At 35.3% G+C, this 18953-nt stretch overlaps 2 protein-coding genes and 1 long non-coding RNA gene across 5 annotated transcripts; 1 reads left to right on the top strand and 2 right to left on the bottom strand.

Moving 5' to 3' along the window:
* Positions 1–357: 357 nt before the first annotated feature.
* On the bottom strand, positions 358–1175 carry LOC107764008 (uncharacterized). The gene is made up of 2 exons (XR_001643160.2): positions 901–1175; positions 358–544 (listed from the first exon to the last, which is right to left on the bottom strand). It is a non-coding gene; the product is annotated as an uncharacterized LOC107764008 (long non-coding RNA).
* Positions 1176–4692: 3517 nt separating this feature from the next.
* On the top strand, positions 4693–17644 carry LOC107763988 (putative late blight resistance protein homolog R1B-16). Of its 3 annotated transcripts, XM_075246540.1 has the most exons (5): positions 4693–4870; positions 6644–6747; positions 11393–12655; positions 13657–16281; positions 17352–17644. In XM_075246540.1, exons 4-5 carry the CDS (start codon positions 13671–13673, stop codon positions 17354–17356), a joined length of 2616 nt encoding a protein of 871 aa, XP_075102641.1. In that variant the 5' UTR covers positions 4693–4870; positions 6644–6747; positions 11393–12655; positions 13657–13670; the 3' UTR covers positions 17357–17644. The 3 variants fall into 3 exon arrangements, with proteins under 3 accessions (XP_075102641.1, XP_075102640.1, XP_016438000.2); XM_075246539.1 differs by lacking the exon at positions 4693–4870 and having other exon boundaries at positions 6372–6747; XM_016582514.2 differs by lacking the exon at positions 4693–4870 and having other exon boundaries at positions 6372–6747; positions 11401–12655.
* LOC142177412 (uncharacterized) lies at positions 10379–10831 on the bottom strand. The gene has a single exon (XM_075245902.1). The coding sequence runs from the start codon at positions 10829–10831 to the stop codon at positions 10379–10381; it is 453 nt and encodes a 150-aa protein (XP_075102003.1).
* Positions 17645–18953: the final 1309 nt, after the last annotated feature.

Consider the following 18953-nt stretch of genomic DNA (forward strand, 5'->3'; position numbering starts at 1 on the left):
CACATGAATCTTGATAAAGGCAATTGAAGTTGATTGCTAGCACATGTGAAGGACAAAACAATCGAAAGTCTTGGGTTGTTTAAAGAATTCATGCAAACAAAATGGTAATGGTTTGGCAAACTACTGGAATAACCTATTTTTTAGTTACCCAATTCGATATGGCCAGTAATCAAATAATGGTATAGGGGTCATGCTTGGTTGAGAAACAGAACTGGACCTCAGTTAGGTCGCGTGGAATGACATTGGGCTTACATTGAGGCCCATAGCATTTAGGCCCAAACGTGAAGCACAACAAATGGAAATACAAGATTATATATCCAACTACCATGCCAAAGAGTGATTAAATCAAATCACAGATTATACAAAATCCAACATCTGCTTATCTTCATTGAGTCAATCAAAATTATTACAGTAATAGCCCTAGATGAATATTACAATAAGAGTTAACTATACAACACTAAAACCTCATAAATCAGTATTCTCCTTCTGCCTCACATTTGCTTAACCTTCTGCCTCATAACTGAGATTAAATCACGAGATTAACCTGCTTAAACACGTGAGTATTACACTAATTAACAACTATGAAATCCACGACTTCCAAACTTAGCTGACTATACAGATTTCATTTCAACATGTGACATTACTCAAAAATAGGAATCAAGCCAATACACACGAAGTGGTTGCGTTCGGGAAAATCAAAAATCAAGCATCTCATTCTAGTTAAATTGAACAGGTATTTTGTTCAGTATTTAAGCTAAATCAAAGCATATACATTCAAGTATCAATAAATGGACTTAGCCAAAACAAGTCATGGATTCAAGTAATGACTACAAATGAGTCAAAGAACAATCATAATACTCATATCCAAGCAAATCCGACAATAGCTTCAAAGAAACATACCTAATAACTTGAGGATTAGGCTTAAAGGAAAAGAAAACCCAGTAGAGGTCGGAAAAAACAGATTGGAGTCCAACTATGCAGAGAACAATAGTAGTTTCGATTCAGAATATTTAGAAACCCAGCAATATGAAAAGGAATGAACACTGCCTCAAACAATTCAGAAATAGCCTCTCTATCCTACTTTTTTTTTTCTTTTATGGAATATTTAGTGTTCTATATCAGAGAAGATGCCTTTCTTTTGCTCTTGAGTGTGTGAGAGAGTGAGAGTGTAATGTGTAGATAAATTTTTCTCCCCTAAATGAAAAGTGTGTTCCCTTTTATAGAAATCAGTCGTGCCCTGTATGAAGAGAATAAGGGAATATAAAGAGGAATCTGTCAGCTGAAAAAATGGAACAAAAAGCATCTTTTTAACCAATTTTGTACAGCTGTCCCTCTTATATGAGATATTTTCCTTTTTTTCAGCACCTTATCTTAACAAGATCGGGACAACTGTCCTTTTCTAGAAGTTTCTTCTCATTTTCACTCTTTTCAACTTCTGAAAATTGACCTTTTTTACCCAAACTCTGACCTAATTCAATTATGTTATTGCACTTAAGTCTTTTTTCTAGAAGCTTCCTGAGCAGCTAGTTAGATTCCTTAAATTTGATTTCCAATTACTCCCTTAAAGTTTCTGTTATTACCCTTTCACCCCTTAATTCCAATTGACACTCAAACATCACAAGTCAAACAATTAAGACCAAATCAAGGATTAAACAAAACAGAAACAACTTACCAATTACAAGTGGGGTCTGAAGTACGCAGCCTTACCCCTATCCTGGAAGGGCAGAGAGCTTACCAATTAAACTTAGCTAAATTATTAAATTAATTAAAACTGATTCACTTAACCTAAAACCATACAATTAACTAATTAATCTTACTTTCACTGAACTTAATCAAATTAATAAACTAATCTAATCAAAAGAAATTAACATCTAAGTGATAATCTGAAAAGAAACAAAAAAAGGAAAAGAGAAGATACACTGATTTGGCTTCTAAAAGAGACGCTGATTGAGGCGAATCGACGAACACTGACGACGACGACAAGGCTTTGGCTGGCCAGTGGCGAGTTGGCCGAAATCCAGTAGGTCGGTCAAATTCTGATGACCTCGAAATGAACTAAAACGAATGTCAATCGATTGCTCTCGTTAAGAGCAATCGATTAACGTAAGTTTTAGACCAAAACGAGTTGGCATCTGCCAAGAAATCAGAAAAGGGAAAGATTAGGGTTTTTTGTTTTTTGGATTTTTAGATCCGAAAATCAACGGATTTGGTGGGGATTTTGGGAAAACTAGTGATGGATTTGGAAAGAGGGAGGGACGAGCACTGTATGGTGAGAATCTGGGATTGTTTGGTGGTGTTAAAGGTGGCGGCCGCCGGTGGGGGTTTGGGGGTGTGATGGCGGCTATGGTTTAGAAAGTTGAGGGAGATGAAAAAGAAATGAAAAAATGGTTTTAGGGTTTGGGGAGGGGTCTGTTTGGACAGTTATAAGGGGAGGAAGTGGGGAGTTCCCAGCCATTGGATCATAGGAGATCAACGAATGGGATTGTTCAAAGAAAAAGGGGGTCGTTTGGCCTGATGGGGGTTGGATCGGGTGAGGGATTTTGGGGCTCGGCGGAATTGGGAACAATCGGCCATTGGGTTGGCCCAAACCGCCCCTTTTTCCTTTTCTTTATCTTTCTTCTTCTTCTTCTTCTTCTTCTTTCTTTTCTTTTATTTTTAATCCTATACTAATTAATTAAAAACCTAGATTAGGTCCTAAATCAAAGATCTAATTTGTGAAATAAACCTAATTAACTATTTCTAACATTTGAACAATTAATTTAGCTTAAAAAAATAAAAGGAAATTACTAATTTAAAACTAAAAATTACAAATGTAAAAGTGATCAATATTTTTGTGATTTTTGTTTAATAATGTAATTAACTCATGTAACTAAATCCTAAATGCAATTAAAACCCAACATGCTATGTAATGAAAATTTGGATATTTTTTGGTATTTTTTTATAATTTTAAAATTTTAAATATGCAACTAAGTGCAAACAACAATTAGCAAAAAATTTCTAAAAATTCTATAAAAATTAAAATAATTAAAACAAATCTATTTTGTGAATTTGTAGGAATATTTTTCGTCGGGCAAAAATCACATGCTCACAGCTGCCCCTCTTTGCTCGGAAACACGAAGGCTTTTCGGGCAAAGATAAAGTGAGCAATTACGAGCAATTTTTGCCCGTTTGGATACTCGATAGGAAACACTTTGAAAAGGTTTGACCGAACCTTGTCTCGGATGTTGCCTACATATCCTTAGCTATAAAGGAATCAAGTCAGTGTAGTTCTGAAAGTTTTGATAGATGGGACTACCGAGAAGCTGTGATTTCACTGTTGTTGCTGCTATTTGCTGCTTGCTGAGCTCCTTATTACACCAAAGTCAAAACGAAAAAGATTAACTAAGCCTATCTGCTACGAGTTACAAGATTCCTATCTATGAGTCTTGATCTTGAGTCTTGGCTAGTTTTTCACACAGACTCCGATCTGAACCTTGATGCTTGTTAACTGCAGGTGCTAATTCATTCTTCTTCAGCCTTTTCGGATCAAGACAGGGCAAAGCTTGTGACTTCAATCATGTCTTGAGCGGTCCACATCTTTTCTCCTCTTATGCGCTTTGAATTCACTTCCTTTCCTTTTCTTTTCTCTATTTTGGATTGAGACTTCTTTGGTTATCTCAACCCTTTACCTCGAGGTATAACCTGCTCAGGCACCAAAACAAACAATCGAACGAAATTTTTTTGGCCCAGTTTTCACTAGAAAAATTTTGTGAGTTATTGGTAACAAAACTCTATACTACTTTATTATTGAAAGCGATAAAAAGTTGGGATTGGTGTATCCTGGGAAAATAGAAACTTGGGAGTGGAGACCATATGTCTAAAATTAAAGCAAATAGGGAGTGAAAACCCTATGTTGGAGAAGAGACTAGGGAGTGGAGATCATATGTCCAAAATAAAATCAACTAGGGAGTGGAGACCCTATGTTAGAAAAGCGACTAGGGAGTAAAGACCCAATGTCTAAAAACATCAACTAGGGAGTGGAGACCTTACGTTGGAAAAACGATTAGGGAATGGAGACCTTATATCTAAAAATATCAACTAGGGAGTGGAGACCCTATGTTGGAAAAACGACTAGGGAGTGGAGACCCAATGTCTAAAAATATCAACTAGGGAGTGGAGACCCTATGTTTGAAAAACGACTAGGGAGTGGAGACCTTATGGCTAAAAACATCAACTAGGGAGTGGAGACCCTATGTTGGAAAAACGACTAGGGAGTGGAGACCATATGCCTAAAAACATCAACTAGGGAGTGAAAACCCTATATTGGAAAAGTGACTAGGGAGTGGAGCCCCTATGTTGGAAAAACGACCATGGAGTGGAGACCCTATGTCTAAAATAAAATCAACTAGGGAGTGGAGACCCTATATCTAAAATAATTTCAATTAGGGAGTGTAGACTCTATGTTGGAAAAGAGACTAGGGAGTGGAGACCCTATGTCTAAATAAACATCAACTAGGGAGTGAGAACTTTATAGTGAAAAAAGATACTAGGGAGTGAAACAATTAAATGGCACATTTTTTAAAAAGATAATATATCAATAGTTTAAAAAAAAAAAAACTTGATGCATATTTTACTCATTTAACTAGCACAAAAATTCATTTGACATATTTTGTTTGAACAATCTTTTACACACCCATACTTGTAAAAAAAAAAAAGTGAAACAACTACCTTCCTAAAATGACACGTGGCATGCATGACACTTGTTTGGAAAAAAGGACAGAAAGAAACTCCATCTCCGGCAATGCTTCCACCTGCCGACGGCTGCGCCACCGCCAAATTCCCCAATTCCGGAAACATTCCTTCTCTGTTAGCGCCTATTAACAAGGATCTGGTACAAATTCTTCCTTTAGATTCATTAGAGCAAAATATTAGCTTTTGCTAGTACTGCAAGTATTGCTAAATCTGTAAGTTTGTGCACCGTTATGTTGAATAAAAATTTCTCCTAGCAGTCAACGCAGGTTCATTTTTCCTTTTTTTTTCCCCTGAAAAAAGACATCTTGAAGCTAAATAATTTAAAAGATCATATGGAGTTAAATAAAAACTGTTATTAAATTTGCTATCCCTTAATTATTGCTACAATTAGCTAGTAGTTCTAAAGGCTTAGCTCGCCAGTTCACTTTAGCTAAACTATACTTGGGTAAAATTTTATGTTAAAATCTTGACTTCTCATTGAAGTGTTGCCCCTTGATTAAAGCTTATATTTGTTTAGACTTATCTTGCTGGTTGAACTGGCAAAACCAGAATTAAAAATACATATGCAGAATCATTGTTTAAGTGTTATCCTTAATTACTGCTGCAAGTTGGTGCTAAAAAACTGTTATATATAGCTGTTGAGAGTTAAGTTGACTTTTGAGTTTTGACTGCCTAATTGCTTCCACTCACATAGGATTAAGGATATGAAGTTTTATGGGTCGGTACAACAATCTCAAGTTAATATACAATAATAATGTTGTTAACAGTCAAATATCTTCATATATTTAGTGTTTCTTAATATATATACACGACTGTGCAAAACCTACTGCATCATTGATTAGACAACATGTAAAAATGAGCTACAAATAATATTAGGTTTACTCTAACTGGGAATTGATTCCTCCTTTAATTTGTTCGATTCTTTAGACTGCATGTTTCAGTGTACATTGTGTAGGTATCAGTTCTACAAAGGGAGAAACAGGCCTGAATTCAAATTATAGGGAGATTTGGTGATAGAAACCTTTTTGAAAGGTGCCTTGCTTAGAGAATCATGTCATTATGTATTGTCTACTACTTGTATACCAGGGCTTCTCCACAACATCAACAAAATTATTACTTTAACCTTCTGAAAAGGTGGCACGCGAACTTTTGCAAAGAAAAGAAAAATACCTCCAACTCTATGATAAGTAGGATATCGTTTTTCAACAATTGTCTTTTGGTTGGAATTAGATTTGTTGAATCATACTCCGTATAAGCTATGTGGATATTGTTGGGAATAAATAATATCCGCCCAGGAATAATATTCACGATAAATAATAATGATACAAGAGAGTAATAATGACACAAAATCTTTTAACGAGATAAAATACAATACCCGAGAGAAGAAATATAATACTACTATAATATTATAATTTTGTAGTGTCAAAAGACTACTACGACTCAAAAAAAATAACACTCTTTATTTAAAATAACTCATTACAATATTACTCACACTCACTATTTATCTCACAGATTACAATCTGTGGATTACTCTATCTAACTTCTATTGCTTCTCTATATTTTTGGTGTGTTTCAAAAGAAAAACGAAGCCTGCTATTTATAGAAAAACTTGCATGTCATTGGATCAATCAGAATGATTTATTCTTTGAAATTTGCAGTGTAAATTTCTATCGGTCAAAACACATTTTTTTTTTGTGACTTGTAAATTTCAGCCGCAACTTGCAATTTTTTCAATCTGCCGCCCAACTTCCAACTCTTTCCCTCTTTTTCTTTATTTCCTTTTAGATGGGTCCCACAGATATGAGTTGCTTATAGCGAAAATGGCTATGAACTCTAATTTCTCGTTGTTTTCACTTTACGTTTATTCGATAGTCATCTTGGAGGATTTTTTTTTTTTTTAAAAACAAAGCAGATTACATTCAGAAAGCATGGCCTAGAGAAGAAGTAAAGAGAGATTCAAGGAACATGCAGATGAAGATTCGCAAATGAGTTTTACTGTAGACCTGGTTGGAAGAGGTAACTTATTCCTGCTATATGCTTGTGTTCTTGTTTGTTCTTTAAAATTTTCATGTCATTTCTCCAGCAAGAATTGTGTGGATATTTTTTGCTGAAAACTAAGCAAACCTAATTTTAAACACAATTTGGGATCTTATATTCATACTTAGCATTTTCTGAACAAATATTTGAAAATTATTCTGACATTGTTTTATATTTTTTAAGATGTTAATGAATACTCTACTGAAGTTATTTACGCCTTTCCTAATTTTGAAATGTTCATAATTACCTGTGGTCCCTAAGATAGGTCGGAAGCAGGGCTCCTCGGTTCATGTGAGTTAGACCTATGCAATTATACTTGCCCTTTTCAAAGCGTTCTTATTGAAAAACCCAATTGTCGAGGAGGAAGGTTGAGTAGTATGAACTTCTCTTGGAGTTAGCTGATCACTTAAAATTTTCCTCTTAGAGATTGACTTATAATTTACTATGATAATACTTTGTAGTATTCAGCATTTTCATGTTGAACAAAGTACAACAACAACAACAACCCAGTATAATCGCACTAGTGGGGTCTGGGGAGGGTAGTGTGTACGCATACCTTACTCCTACCCTAGGGTAGAGAGGCTGTTTCCGATAGACTCTCAGCTCCCTCCTTTCAAGAACTCCCCACCTTGTTCTTGGGGTGACTCGAACTCACAACCTCTTGGTTGGAAGTGGAGGGTGCTCACCACTAGAGTAACCCACTCTTGTTGAATAAGACAACACAAAAGAACACTCAAAACTCACAAAGAAGAAAGTGGAGGAAAGGATGATTTCTATTCAGCTTGACTTCTATTCAACTTGACTTCCTCCAAATGGCTAGGAATACATGGCTATTTATAGGAGAAATCTGTCATGTATCTAGCCTACACTACATGTAAACATAATAATTAAGTCCACACCTCACATCTTTCAAGGTACATAGATGACATTACTAGACATTATATCTTCCAAAGTACATCAATGTGTTCATACTCTAATACTAAATTAATATTCTATTTCATGAACTAATGTAAACAAATGGAAACAAGTTTATATTGTTCACATTTCAACATCCCCCTTAAATTTGTTTCGTCACTCCAAGAGCCTTCCTTAACTTTTGAAAAAGTTCAATCTTCAATGGCTTGATGAAAATATCCGCAATTTGGTCTTGTTACTTCACGTGCTCAAGCTACATAACCTTATTTTCATGTCCTTCAACCTTGTAGCCCAAAGGTTGATCAATGTAAACCTCTTCCTCCAAAACGCCATTCAAGAATGACTTCACATCCATTTGATAAATTTTCCATTGATTTTGAGCTGCCAATGAAATAATTAAACGAATTATTTCCAAACGAGCAACTGATGCAAATACCTCATCATAGTCAATACCGGCCTTTTGCTTGTACCCCTTGGCAACTAATCTTGCTTTGTACCTTTTCACCTTACCCTTAGAATTTTTCTTCAACTTGTACACCCATTTGACACCAATGGTGCTTTTGCCTTTTGGAAGTATGACTAGTTCCCAAGTATCATTCTTCTTGATTGCCTTAATTTCTTCATCCATGGCATCTCTCCATTTGGCATTTTGGGCAGCATTTTCATAAGTTAAAGGCTCACTATCCACCAACAAACAAAAGTGAGTCAAATCATATAAATATTTTCTTACCACTTCCGTATTTTCATACAACTCACGAAAACTTTTAGTTTTCTAAGGCACTTCATTTGAAGAACTTGAACTTGACTATCTTCTTCTTGAACTTGTGCTGGAGGTGTTGAAGGTGGTGTGACTTCTTCATCATCTTCATCAAAGAAAGGACTGAAAGAGTAATCTTGCTCTTTAGTTATCCATTCCCAAGCATTATCTTCATCAAACTCAACATCTCTGCTTATGGTGACTTTGCCATTTCTTGGGTTATATAATTTATAACCTTTAGAACTTTGATCATAGCCAATGAAAACATACCTCTCACTTTTATCATCAAGCTTGGACCTCTTCTCATCCGGCACATGTGCATAGGCAGTGCTCCCAAAAACTCGCAAATGAGCAACTTTTGGCTTGAAACCACTCCAAGCCTCTTGAGGTGTTTTGTCACGAATACTCTTGGTGTGACACCGATTTGACAAATACACTGCACAAGCAACTGCTTCAGCCCAAAACTCCTTTGGCATATTTTTGCTCTTCAACATACTCCGTGCCATGCTAAGAATAGTCCGGTTTCTTTCTTTCCACGACGCCATTTTGTTGTGGTGATCTTGGAATAGTAAAAAAATGACGAATTCCACTATTTTCAGAAAAAATTTTGAATTCATTTAAAGTGAATTCTCCACCATTATCGGACCGCAATGACTTAACTTAATAGCCACTTTGTTTCTCCACCATGCTCTTGAATTTTTTGAAAGCATCAAACACTTCCGATTTTATCTTCAAAAAATATTCCCAAGTTTTTCTAGAAAAATCATCAATGAAAAGTAAAAAATAATTACTTTTTACCAAGTGAAGATGGCTTGATTGGTCCGCACACATCCATATGAATCAACTCCAATGGCCATTGGGCTCTAGTCAAAGACTCTTTAGGAAAAAACATTTCTTGCTTGCTTTCCAAAAAGACATCCTTCGCAAAGTTGGCTCGGATGATCAATAGTTGGCAATCCATTCATCATGCTTTCTTTCTTCATCAACTTTAGACTATCAAAATTCACATAACCAAATCTCATGTGCCAAAGCCAAGATGAATCTTTGGTACATGAAAGCAAACACCTTGGAACATCATATTGAAGGTTCAAAACAAATATTTTATTATTAGCCATAGGAACTTTGGCTAACATTCTCCCATTTTCACCTCTCAAGAACAAATTTGTATCTTTCAAATGAATATCATAATTTTTCTCCAAAAGCTGTCCCAAACTTAAAATATTACTTTTCATCTCTGGTACATACAAAACATTAGAAATTATTTGGTGAGTACCATTTTTCAAGCGAATTAAAATCGTACCTTTTCCTTTGATTTTAACCCGCGAAGAGTCTCCAAAAGTGATGTTGCCACCATTCAATTTTTCAAGCTCCACAAATAAATTCTTCTTTCCACAAATATGGCTATTTGCACCGAAGTCAAGGTACCATTGAATTCTCTCTACACTTTCTCTCTTTTGCAAGCGAGAACTAAAATACCATCTTCATCTTCATTTTTGCTCTCCATAAAATTAGTTTTTCCTCCACATTATTTTTACATTCCCAGAAAAAATGATCAAATTTATGACAAGTATAACATTCAATATTAGACTTATCATACCTTCCTTGATTTTTCCTCCATCATCTACCTCTTCCGCGACCTCTTCCTTGATTAGAGTCTTGGCTCCTAGTTTCTTTATATGGTGGTTGGCTACCACCTCTTCCTTTTCCACCACGACCTTGTCCACGTCCTCGACTTCTTTGTTGCGAGCCACGCCTTTCATCTTTCTCCTTGAAAGAATGTTTTGCTTGCAACGCTTGTTCAACCTATTCTTCTTTTGGTTTCTTCAACTTTTCTTCATGTGCTTGCAAAGAACCCGTGAGTTTTTCAATGGTCATGGTATTCAAATCTTTGGACTCTTCAATAGCCACAACAATATAATTAAATTTTGAATCAAGAGATCATAGTATTTTTGCAACGACCCTATCATCACTCAAGTCTTCACCATATCTCTTCATTTGATTGACAATAGCCAAAACTCTTGAAATGTAATCCGAAACGGATTCGGATTCCTTCATATGCAATGATTCAAACTCTCTTCTTAAGGTTTGGAGACGAAATCTTTTTACTTTATCCAAATCTTTAAAGGAAGTTTGAAGAATCCCCCATGCTTGCTTTGAGGTGGTTGCATTTGCAACCTTCTCAAACATCTTGTCATCCAAACTTTGATGGATGAGAGTGAGCGCCTTTTGATCTTTCTTTTTAAAGGCAGCATCGTCTTCTACTCCATCACCTCCAACTTCCACCCAAACATCATAGGCACCAAGCAAGGCCTTCATCCGGATACACCAATTTCCATAGTTCTCTTTTGCGAGCATAGGAACTTGAAATGGAGTTCCATTACTATTTGTCATTTTCTCTCCAAGTTTGGTTACCTCTCAAACACACCGGCTCTGATACCACAATGTTAGAAAATTTGGGAGAGCAAAATAACACAAAAGAACACTCAAAGCTCACAATGAAGAAAGTGGAGGAAAGAATGATTTCTATTCAACTTGAAAGTGGAGAAAAGGATGATTTCTATTCAACTTGACTTCCTCCAAATGGCTAGTAATACATGGCTATTTATAGGATAAAGTCCACAGCTCACATCTTTCAAGGTACATGGATGACACTACTAGATATTATATCTTCCAAAGTACATCAATGTGTTCATACTCTAATACATGTACTAAATTAATATTCTAGTTCATGAACTAATGTAAACAAATGGAAACAAGTTTATATTGTTCACATTTCAACATATTACTAGAATGATACTCAATCTATATATGATCTCGAGTTGTTTTAAACAGATTATTGAGATGTTCTTGTGTAATGAAATTGAGAATTTTGTAACTACGTCTTGGAGAATTAAAATAGCGGTTTAGCAGATAAGAGAGCTTATATTTATGCTGTAATTTATATTTTTTCAGTTTTTCAGAGAAGCAAATGTGACAGTTGATTTCTTGGTGAAGAATGGGTGCTCGTGGAATTACAACAACATATGGAAGCATTGACTATCCTTCTTTGTTAGCAGCTAATGATTAACAAAGATTTGGCACAACTTATTCCTTTAGATTCATTAGAGCAAAATATTAGCTTTTGTTAGTACTGAAGTATGGTAAATCTGTAATCACAGCTGTTATGTTGAATGGAGTTCTCTCCTAGCTAGGAGGTTAATGTTTTGTTTTTTCCTGAAAAGAGAAAGACTAGCTAAACCATGACCATATGCACTTAAATCATGAATTATAATTCAATTATTATTCCTTAATTAATGCTACAATTAGCTAATAATAGTTGTTAAGACTTAGCTCACCAGTTGACTTTAGCTAAACCAGACAGGGAAAAGTTTTATGTTAAAATCTGACTTCTCATTCAAGTGTTGCTCCTTGATTAATGCTTATATTTGTTTAGACTTATCTTGTTGGTTGAACTGGCAAAACTAGAATTAAAAATACATGTGCAGAATCATTGTTTAAGTGTTATCCCTTAATTAATGCTGCAAGTTGAGAGTTAAGTTGACTTTTGACTGTCTAATTGCTTCCCGTCACAGATGATCCAGGATTTGAAGTTTTATGGGTTGGTACAACAATCTCAAGTTAATATACAATAAGTGATTGGGATAACAGTCAAATATTTGTATATATTTAGTAAATTTCTTAATGAAAATACACGGACTGTGCAAAAGCTATTGTATTCTCGTGAATCCATAAGTTGTGCTCTAGATCCGTTCTAGTTAACCCAATATTAAGAAAACCATATGCAAATAAAAATATTCCATGACTCATCCATGTTAGAGGCATTAATTAAGAAATAATATTTTAAATCTAAATGTTGTTCCTTAATTGTGGTTAACCTCAACTTATAAGCCAGCTAACATGAGTCATGGAATATTTTTTATGTTAAAATGCTCAAATAATTTCAACAAATAATAATAACAATATAAAATAGAGAGGAGATAATGTAATTACAACTACTATTATAATTATAATATTTGTTGTTATTGTCTCACCTCAGCTAACTCTCTCTTATAAAGAAGCTTTCACAACATTAGTGAGGGAAACAAATTTACCACATTCAAGAGCTTCCAAGAGAGAGATATCGACCAATACACAGTTCAATCCAAAATTCCTTCACGTGGTTGACAGTCGAGGGGGAGAACTAGCCATAAGCCAGAGATCTCTGCTTTAATTAAGGTGCTTCTCTTATTTTACAATTTTCATATTATTCTGTTTATGCTTCACTCTTTTGGATTGCTGCATATGGAGTTTGATGCATGTCGTAATCATGATATTTTATCATCGCATGTTAGTTAATTACAGGATTTGAAGGATCATATTAAACCTTCTGTGTTGTTCTTGAGTGCAATGCTAGTTGTGTTTTAAAAATGAGCAATTAAAGTTTATGTACAGTGTGTTTGGTATGAATTAAATCTTTTTTTAAGAAAATATTTTCTATTAGAAAGTCATTTTCTTGTGTTTTGTTGCTAGTATTTTTTGAAAGAGCATCATTTTTGTGGGTTAATGTGATATCTTGATGGAGATTCTCTATTTAGTTTGATTTTATTCTTCTTTTAGTATGTCTATGCGGATTGAAATGACAATTTTCCACAGTTCAATAATGCTTATCTGACACATTACAGATGTTTTTAGTTATAGTTATATGACTCATTTCAGAAGAGATTTTTATGTTAAGACCTAAAAGATCAGTAATATAAGACACAAAATATCTTTGTGATGATCACTTTCTTCTATTCGGATTGTAAATGGTTATTTTGTACCTTTTCCTCTGATTTGCCTTGGTGATAAGTAGCTTATTTTTTATATAATGTATGGAGGAGTGCACCAGTTCTTGGATGGGGCGTCCCGAGTAATTAGAAAGGTATGCGTTAAAATGAGGGACTTGTTAAATATGTTAGATACTTGGATCTGATTTTGGGTATAATCAATACGATTAATCCGCAGTTTATATTCCATAATAGGTATGCGCATGTGAATCTATCTACTGTATTTTCTGTGTGTATAGGCTTGACCGAGACTATGTTAAAACAATTGAAACACGTCAATTGTTATAACAATGACAACTTTTATTGCGTGCGATACAATAATTCAATGTTAGTGTCTGCCATATCTGTCATTTTAAGTGTCTACCTAGTCCAAACAGATTCATTCGCTAATCTGGAGGTCCTTTACTGCAGAAGTAGAGAGAGAGATGGCTGCATATGTTGCATTGACTTCTCTAATGGGAACAATAGAACAGCTTCAGCTTTTGCAATCAAACTTAGATCTATTGGACACTCATGTGGAAAGTTTGAATTTACTCTACGAGAAGGTTGATTCTCTGCAAGAACTTCTTGACAATTTTGATGGTGAACAAACGAAGAATTTGCAGGCAAAAGTCAGACACATAGCAAATGAAGCAGAAGATGAAGTTGAATCACAGATGAAGGTGGTAATGGACGAACAACATGACGGACTCCATCAAAAGGAAGCCCTCGAGAGTTTTTTTGAGATCTTACAACGAGGTATTGAAAATGTTGATTCCCTCAAGGAAGAGCTCATCAAGCACAGTCATAATAACACTTCGCAAGCTGGAAATTCCTCACTTGGTGATTCAAGTTCACCTCGATTGCATGCTTCAACCCTTGAGAACGATATGGTGGGGTACAACATTGAACAAGCAAACATGCTGGGTCAACTCACGAGTGGCTCACCTGAACTGGAAGTCATCTCTGTTACTGGTATGGGCGGCATTGGTAAGTCAACTTTTGCCAAAAACCTGTTTTCTCATCCCTTAATTTTGAGCTTCTTTGACATCCGTGGATGGATTACCGTGTCTGAGGACTATATTTATAGAAAGATACTTTTAGGCCTCCTAATAGATGCTAATATTGGGAAGGAAGAAGACCTTGATAAGAAAAACGATTCAGATTTAGCCGTTTGCTTGAAACAAAGGTTAATGGGTCGAAGGTATTTGATTGTTGTGGATGACATATGGAGCAAAAACGCTTGGGATGAGATTAGACTGTGTCTTCCAGACGATGGTAAAAGAAGTCGGGTACTGTTGACTACTCGAGACGTTGAGGTTGCTCAATATGCTAGCTCTCCGAAGGATCCTTTCAGGATGCATTTACTTGACCAAGAGGACAGTTGGAATTTGTTTTACCAAAAAGCATTTGTAGAAAAAGGTTTTGCGATTGAATTTGAGGATGTCGGAAAGGAGGTTGCCAAAAACTGCAATGGTTTACCACTTATGATTGCTGTGGTTGCCAAGGTTCTCTCCAGCAAGAGGACACTGGACGAGTGGAAAAAAGTAGCTGAAAGTGTGAGCTCATTAGCAGAAGTTGATGCTTATCAACAATGCTCCGGAGTGCTTGCTTTAAGCTACAATCATCTTTCTTCTTATCTGAAAGGCTGCTTTCTGTATTTTGGACTTTTTCCAAAGGCTAGTGAAATTTCTATGGAAAAGTTGATTAGATTATGGATTGCGGAAGGGCTCCTAAAGGTAAAGGGAATGGAGGGATTGGAAGAAGTGGCTGCTAGTCATTTAAATTTTCTTATTGATAAAAGTTTAGTTAATGTTAGCAAGAGAAGTATGGATGGTAAAATCATGACATGTATGATTCATGATCTTGTTCATGATTTCTGCTTGAAAGAAGCCGGCAGCCAGAATCTTCTGTATATTGTGAATACCGATATTGATGGACCTCTATGGGTTATTCCTGAAGGCTGCAGGTGGGTGTCACAACAATCAATGGGCTTTTATTTTCACCGTCGATTCCCTGATCTTGCTTATAGCAAATTACGTTCCTTTTCTGTCAATTCTAGAACAATCCTTAATTTAGAAAGCTGTCATTTCAAACTTCTTAGGGTATTGGACTTGGAGAAAAAGAAGATTCCCGATTTCCCCATAGCTATACTTGACCTAGTTCGGTTAAGGTATTTGGCATTGACGATTAGGAGGTCTGGAAAATTACCAATTTCTAAACTTCTGAATTTACAAACTCTCACTGTTCGTCCGCATCCAATATACACTAGTAAATGGAGAAGGTACTCCTTGCCAAATGGAATTTGGAAATTGTCTCAGTTAAGGCATCTCCATTGTTGGTGTATGTATTTGGACTCTCCTCAGACGGTATCAGAAAATGAGGTGAAGAACTTGGTTTTGGAAAACATCAAAACTGTTTCTGGGTTGATACCTTCTTGTTGCACAAAAGAAATATTTGAAGGGATTAAGAAAGTGAAGAAATTGGAAATTGCTGGGAAAGCAGAGGAATTTCAGAGCGAGATGGGATGGCATAATAATCTTAAATATTTAAAAGAGCTCGAGGCACTAAATGTTACAGTTCCGCCTGATTTTATTTCCGACCGGCTGCCGTGTTTAATCAATCCAAGTCCAGGTTCTTTCCCATCAAATCTCAAGAAATTGACACTTAGCCGTACTTGTCTTCCATGGAATTGCATGATCATTTTTAGCAAGTTGCCCAATCTCGAGGTGCTTGAATTGAAGGTTCATGCCTTCTCAGGCAATGAGTGGGAAATAACAGAGATGGGATTCCCTAAATTGAAGTGTTTACTCCTTGAGGATCTGTATCTTAGATATTGGACAGCCACCGATGATTATTTCCAATGCCTTGAGCGTGTCTGCATCAGAGAATGCACACTCTTAAAAGAGATCCCAGAAGGATTTGCAGATAGTGTGACGCTGCAGCTAATTGAATTACATAAATGCCGTCGTCCTCTTGTGACTTTTGCCAAGCAGATCCAGGAAAAGCATGAGGAATTGGGAAACAACTTGCTTAAAGTTTACGCCTTTGATTCAAGTAAGTAAATCATCAATAATGTACTTTTAATATCCATTAAATATTTTGACTTCTGATCATGAACTGTGTTGAATCATTAGGTAACAATTAACCTATTGATTGTAATGGGATTTCTTCGGTATAACTACTAAATAGGAGTATATTGTGGACTGTGATAAAGAGTTTGTTACATTCGTTGCATGTGCTTGTTGTACGGCCTTTTAATTATGATATACATGGTTAGTGAAAAGATTTAGAAAAATCATTGCATAAAGTACTCAAATGTTTATATTTAAGAAAATGGTTCGATGAAACTCTTCTAAGGGTGGTCTCTGTCAATGCAGTAAATGAGCCATTTTTTGTTGTGTTTATCTTATTTCATTAGTGAGCTCATACTATCCATATACAGCTTGCCTATGTTCATATTCTGAATTTGGCTATTCCTGCTCTGACAATCCTGTCAAAAATTCATTTTTATGAGGGCTTTGTAGTGTTTGTCATTTATATTTGTTGTTGCTATAGTTTTCTTTAGTACCCTTTTGTGCGTATTGCAAAATTTGGGGGGGGGGGGAAGAAGTCATGGATGTTCTTGCTATTATTTACTTAGTCCTTCCTGATATAAGATGAAAACAAAAATCCGTATTGTTCTGGAATAGACCGTGTGTTTTATTGTACATTGTGTACTTTTCAGTTCTACAATGGAAGAAAGAGCCCTGAATCAAATTATAAGTAGATTTGGTGATAGAAATATGTTAGGAACAACAAACCTTTGGGAAGGTACCTTGCTTAGAGGACCATATCTTTATCTATTGTCTACTACTTGTGTACCAGGGCTTAAAATTATTACTTTAACCTCTTGAAAAGGTGGCACATGAATTGTTGCCAAAAAGAAAAGTCCTCCTACATCAATGATAAGGAGGGGAGATCATATTTTAACAATTGTCATGTGGTTGATATTAAATATGCTGAATCATATAAGCTAAGTGGATATGAGTTGCTTATAAAGAAAAGGGCTACGAACTCTAATTTCTCGCTATTTTCACTTTACATTTACTCGAGAGTCATCTTGAAGTGCCATTTTTCTTTAACAGAGTAGCTTCAGAAAGCACGGCCTTGAGAAGAAGTGGAGAAAGATTCAAGGAACATGTAGAGGAAGATACAGAGGAAGATATAATTTATGCTTTGGTTCTCTTTGTTTGTTTTTCTTTAAAATTTTCATGTCATTTCTCTGGCAAGAAATGTGGTGAGTTTTTGCTCAAAACTTCTCAGAGATCAAATTTTCAATGTGCTCTTGTAATAATTTATGGGATTCTATGGTCATATTTAGCAAGAATTGTGGTGATCTTTTTTAATGTGCTATGTAATAATGTGGGATTTATATTCATATTTAGCATGTTCGAACGGGTATTTAAAGATCATTTCGACAATGTCTTGTTGTTTTTCAGATGTTATATTACAGTAGTACGAAGTTATTTATGCCTTTCCTAATTTAGAACTGTTTTTATATCTGTTATCCCTAAGATAGGTAGGAAGCAAGCCTACCTTTTCGATTCCTTTTTCAAAGTCTTCTTGTTGCCAATCCCAAGTCTGGACGGAGGAGGAAGGTTGAGGTTGGTTGACAATTAGTATAAACTACTCAGTGGCAATTTTACAAGGAAATAACTAATTTTATTTTTTCAAAATTTGTCCTTATTTACATATTCCAACATGTCATGGTAACAATTAATTAAAGTTAATTTAGTGAATACATCTTTTTTTTTTTAGGAGTTCGTATTTTCTTAATGGGCGTCAAAAGTAAAATGATCCTTATTGCGGACCGGAGGGAGTAGTTAATATATGTTGATTTTCTCTAATACAAAATATATTAAGACGTGCCCATCTAGATATGTGTTACATCGACATCGAGTTTGATGAAAATCGAGCAAAGAGTGGAATTCTATCATTAGTGCTACTTGGTGGAGTTTTTTGAATAAATATGTAAGGTTTAAACTAAAGTTAGTAAATTAAGATGAACCCACAGCTAATTCATTATATCCGGCACTGTTTTAAAAGGTGTTTTCGGGGCGAGCCCGAGACGATGGTGTGGGGCGAAAGTCTCAAGAGGCGTACGCCCAGCAATTCGGGGAGTACGCCCGGGCTTTTGAGACGAGTTTTTTTAGTGAGCCGTAAGCTCCAGAGATTTTTTCAAATTAAAACAAAATTTGCTAAATAAATCCTTCATATAATACCCAAATTTTCAAAATTCAACTTGGTAATTACTCAAAAGTTTTAAAAATGAACTGAAATATATTAAATTTAAAAGTCAACACCTTTTTTATTGATTGAAGCCCCAATTCATAATCTTTTTTGATTCTTTATCTAGTCCGCTAGCCTGCTAACATCTCCCAAAAGCAACGAATATTCAATTCTTTTTTACAAATACAAAGAGAACTCCATTCTCCTTCATAGCAGCAAGTTCAAAGTTCAAATTGAATATTAGTCATTCTTTTTGTTCCTCTGTGTAAAAAAAACTTTATTCTTTTCGACTCAAGTTACTTGAACTTCTAAGTAGCGTATAATAGATTGTTTTGACTAGTTTTTTGTGGGGATGAAGCGCGTCTATATATATATATATATATATATATATATATATATATATATATATATATAGTTTTCTTTATTTTTATGTAATTTTACCTGTTTATAAATATTTA

This window comes from Nicotiana tabacum, chromosome 23 (assembly GCF_000715075.1).
Source record: "Nicotiana tabacum cultivar K326 chromosome 23, ASM71507v2, whole genome shotgun sequence".
NCBI classification, from domain to species: Eukaryota; Viridiplantae; Streptophyta; class Magnoliopsida; order Solanales; family Solanaceae; genus Nicotiana; species Nicotiana tabacum.

Coding starts and splice junctions, on each gene's coding strand:
- LOC142177412 (XM_075245902.1), bottom strand. CDS start 10,831: ATGACAAATAGTAATGGAACTCCATTTCAAGTTCCTATGCTCGCAAAA.
- LOC107763988 (XM_075246540.1), top strand. CDS start 13,671: ATGGCTGCATATGTTGCATTGACTTCTCTAATGGGAACAATAGAACAG.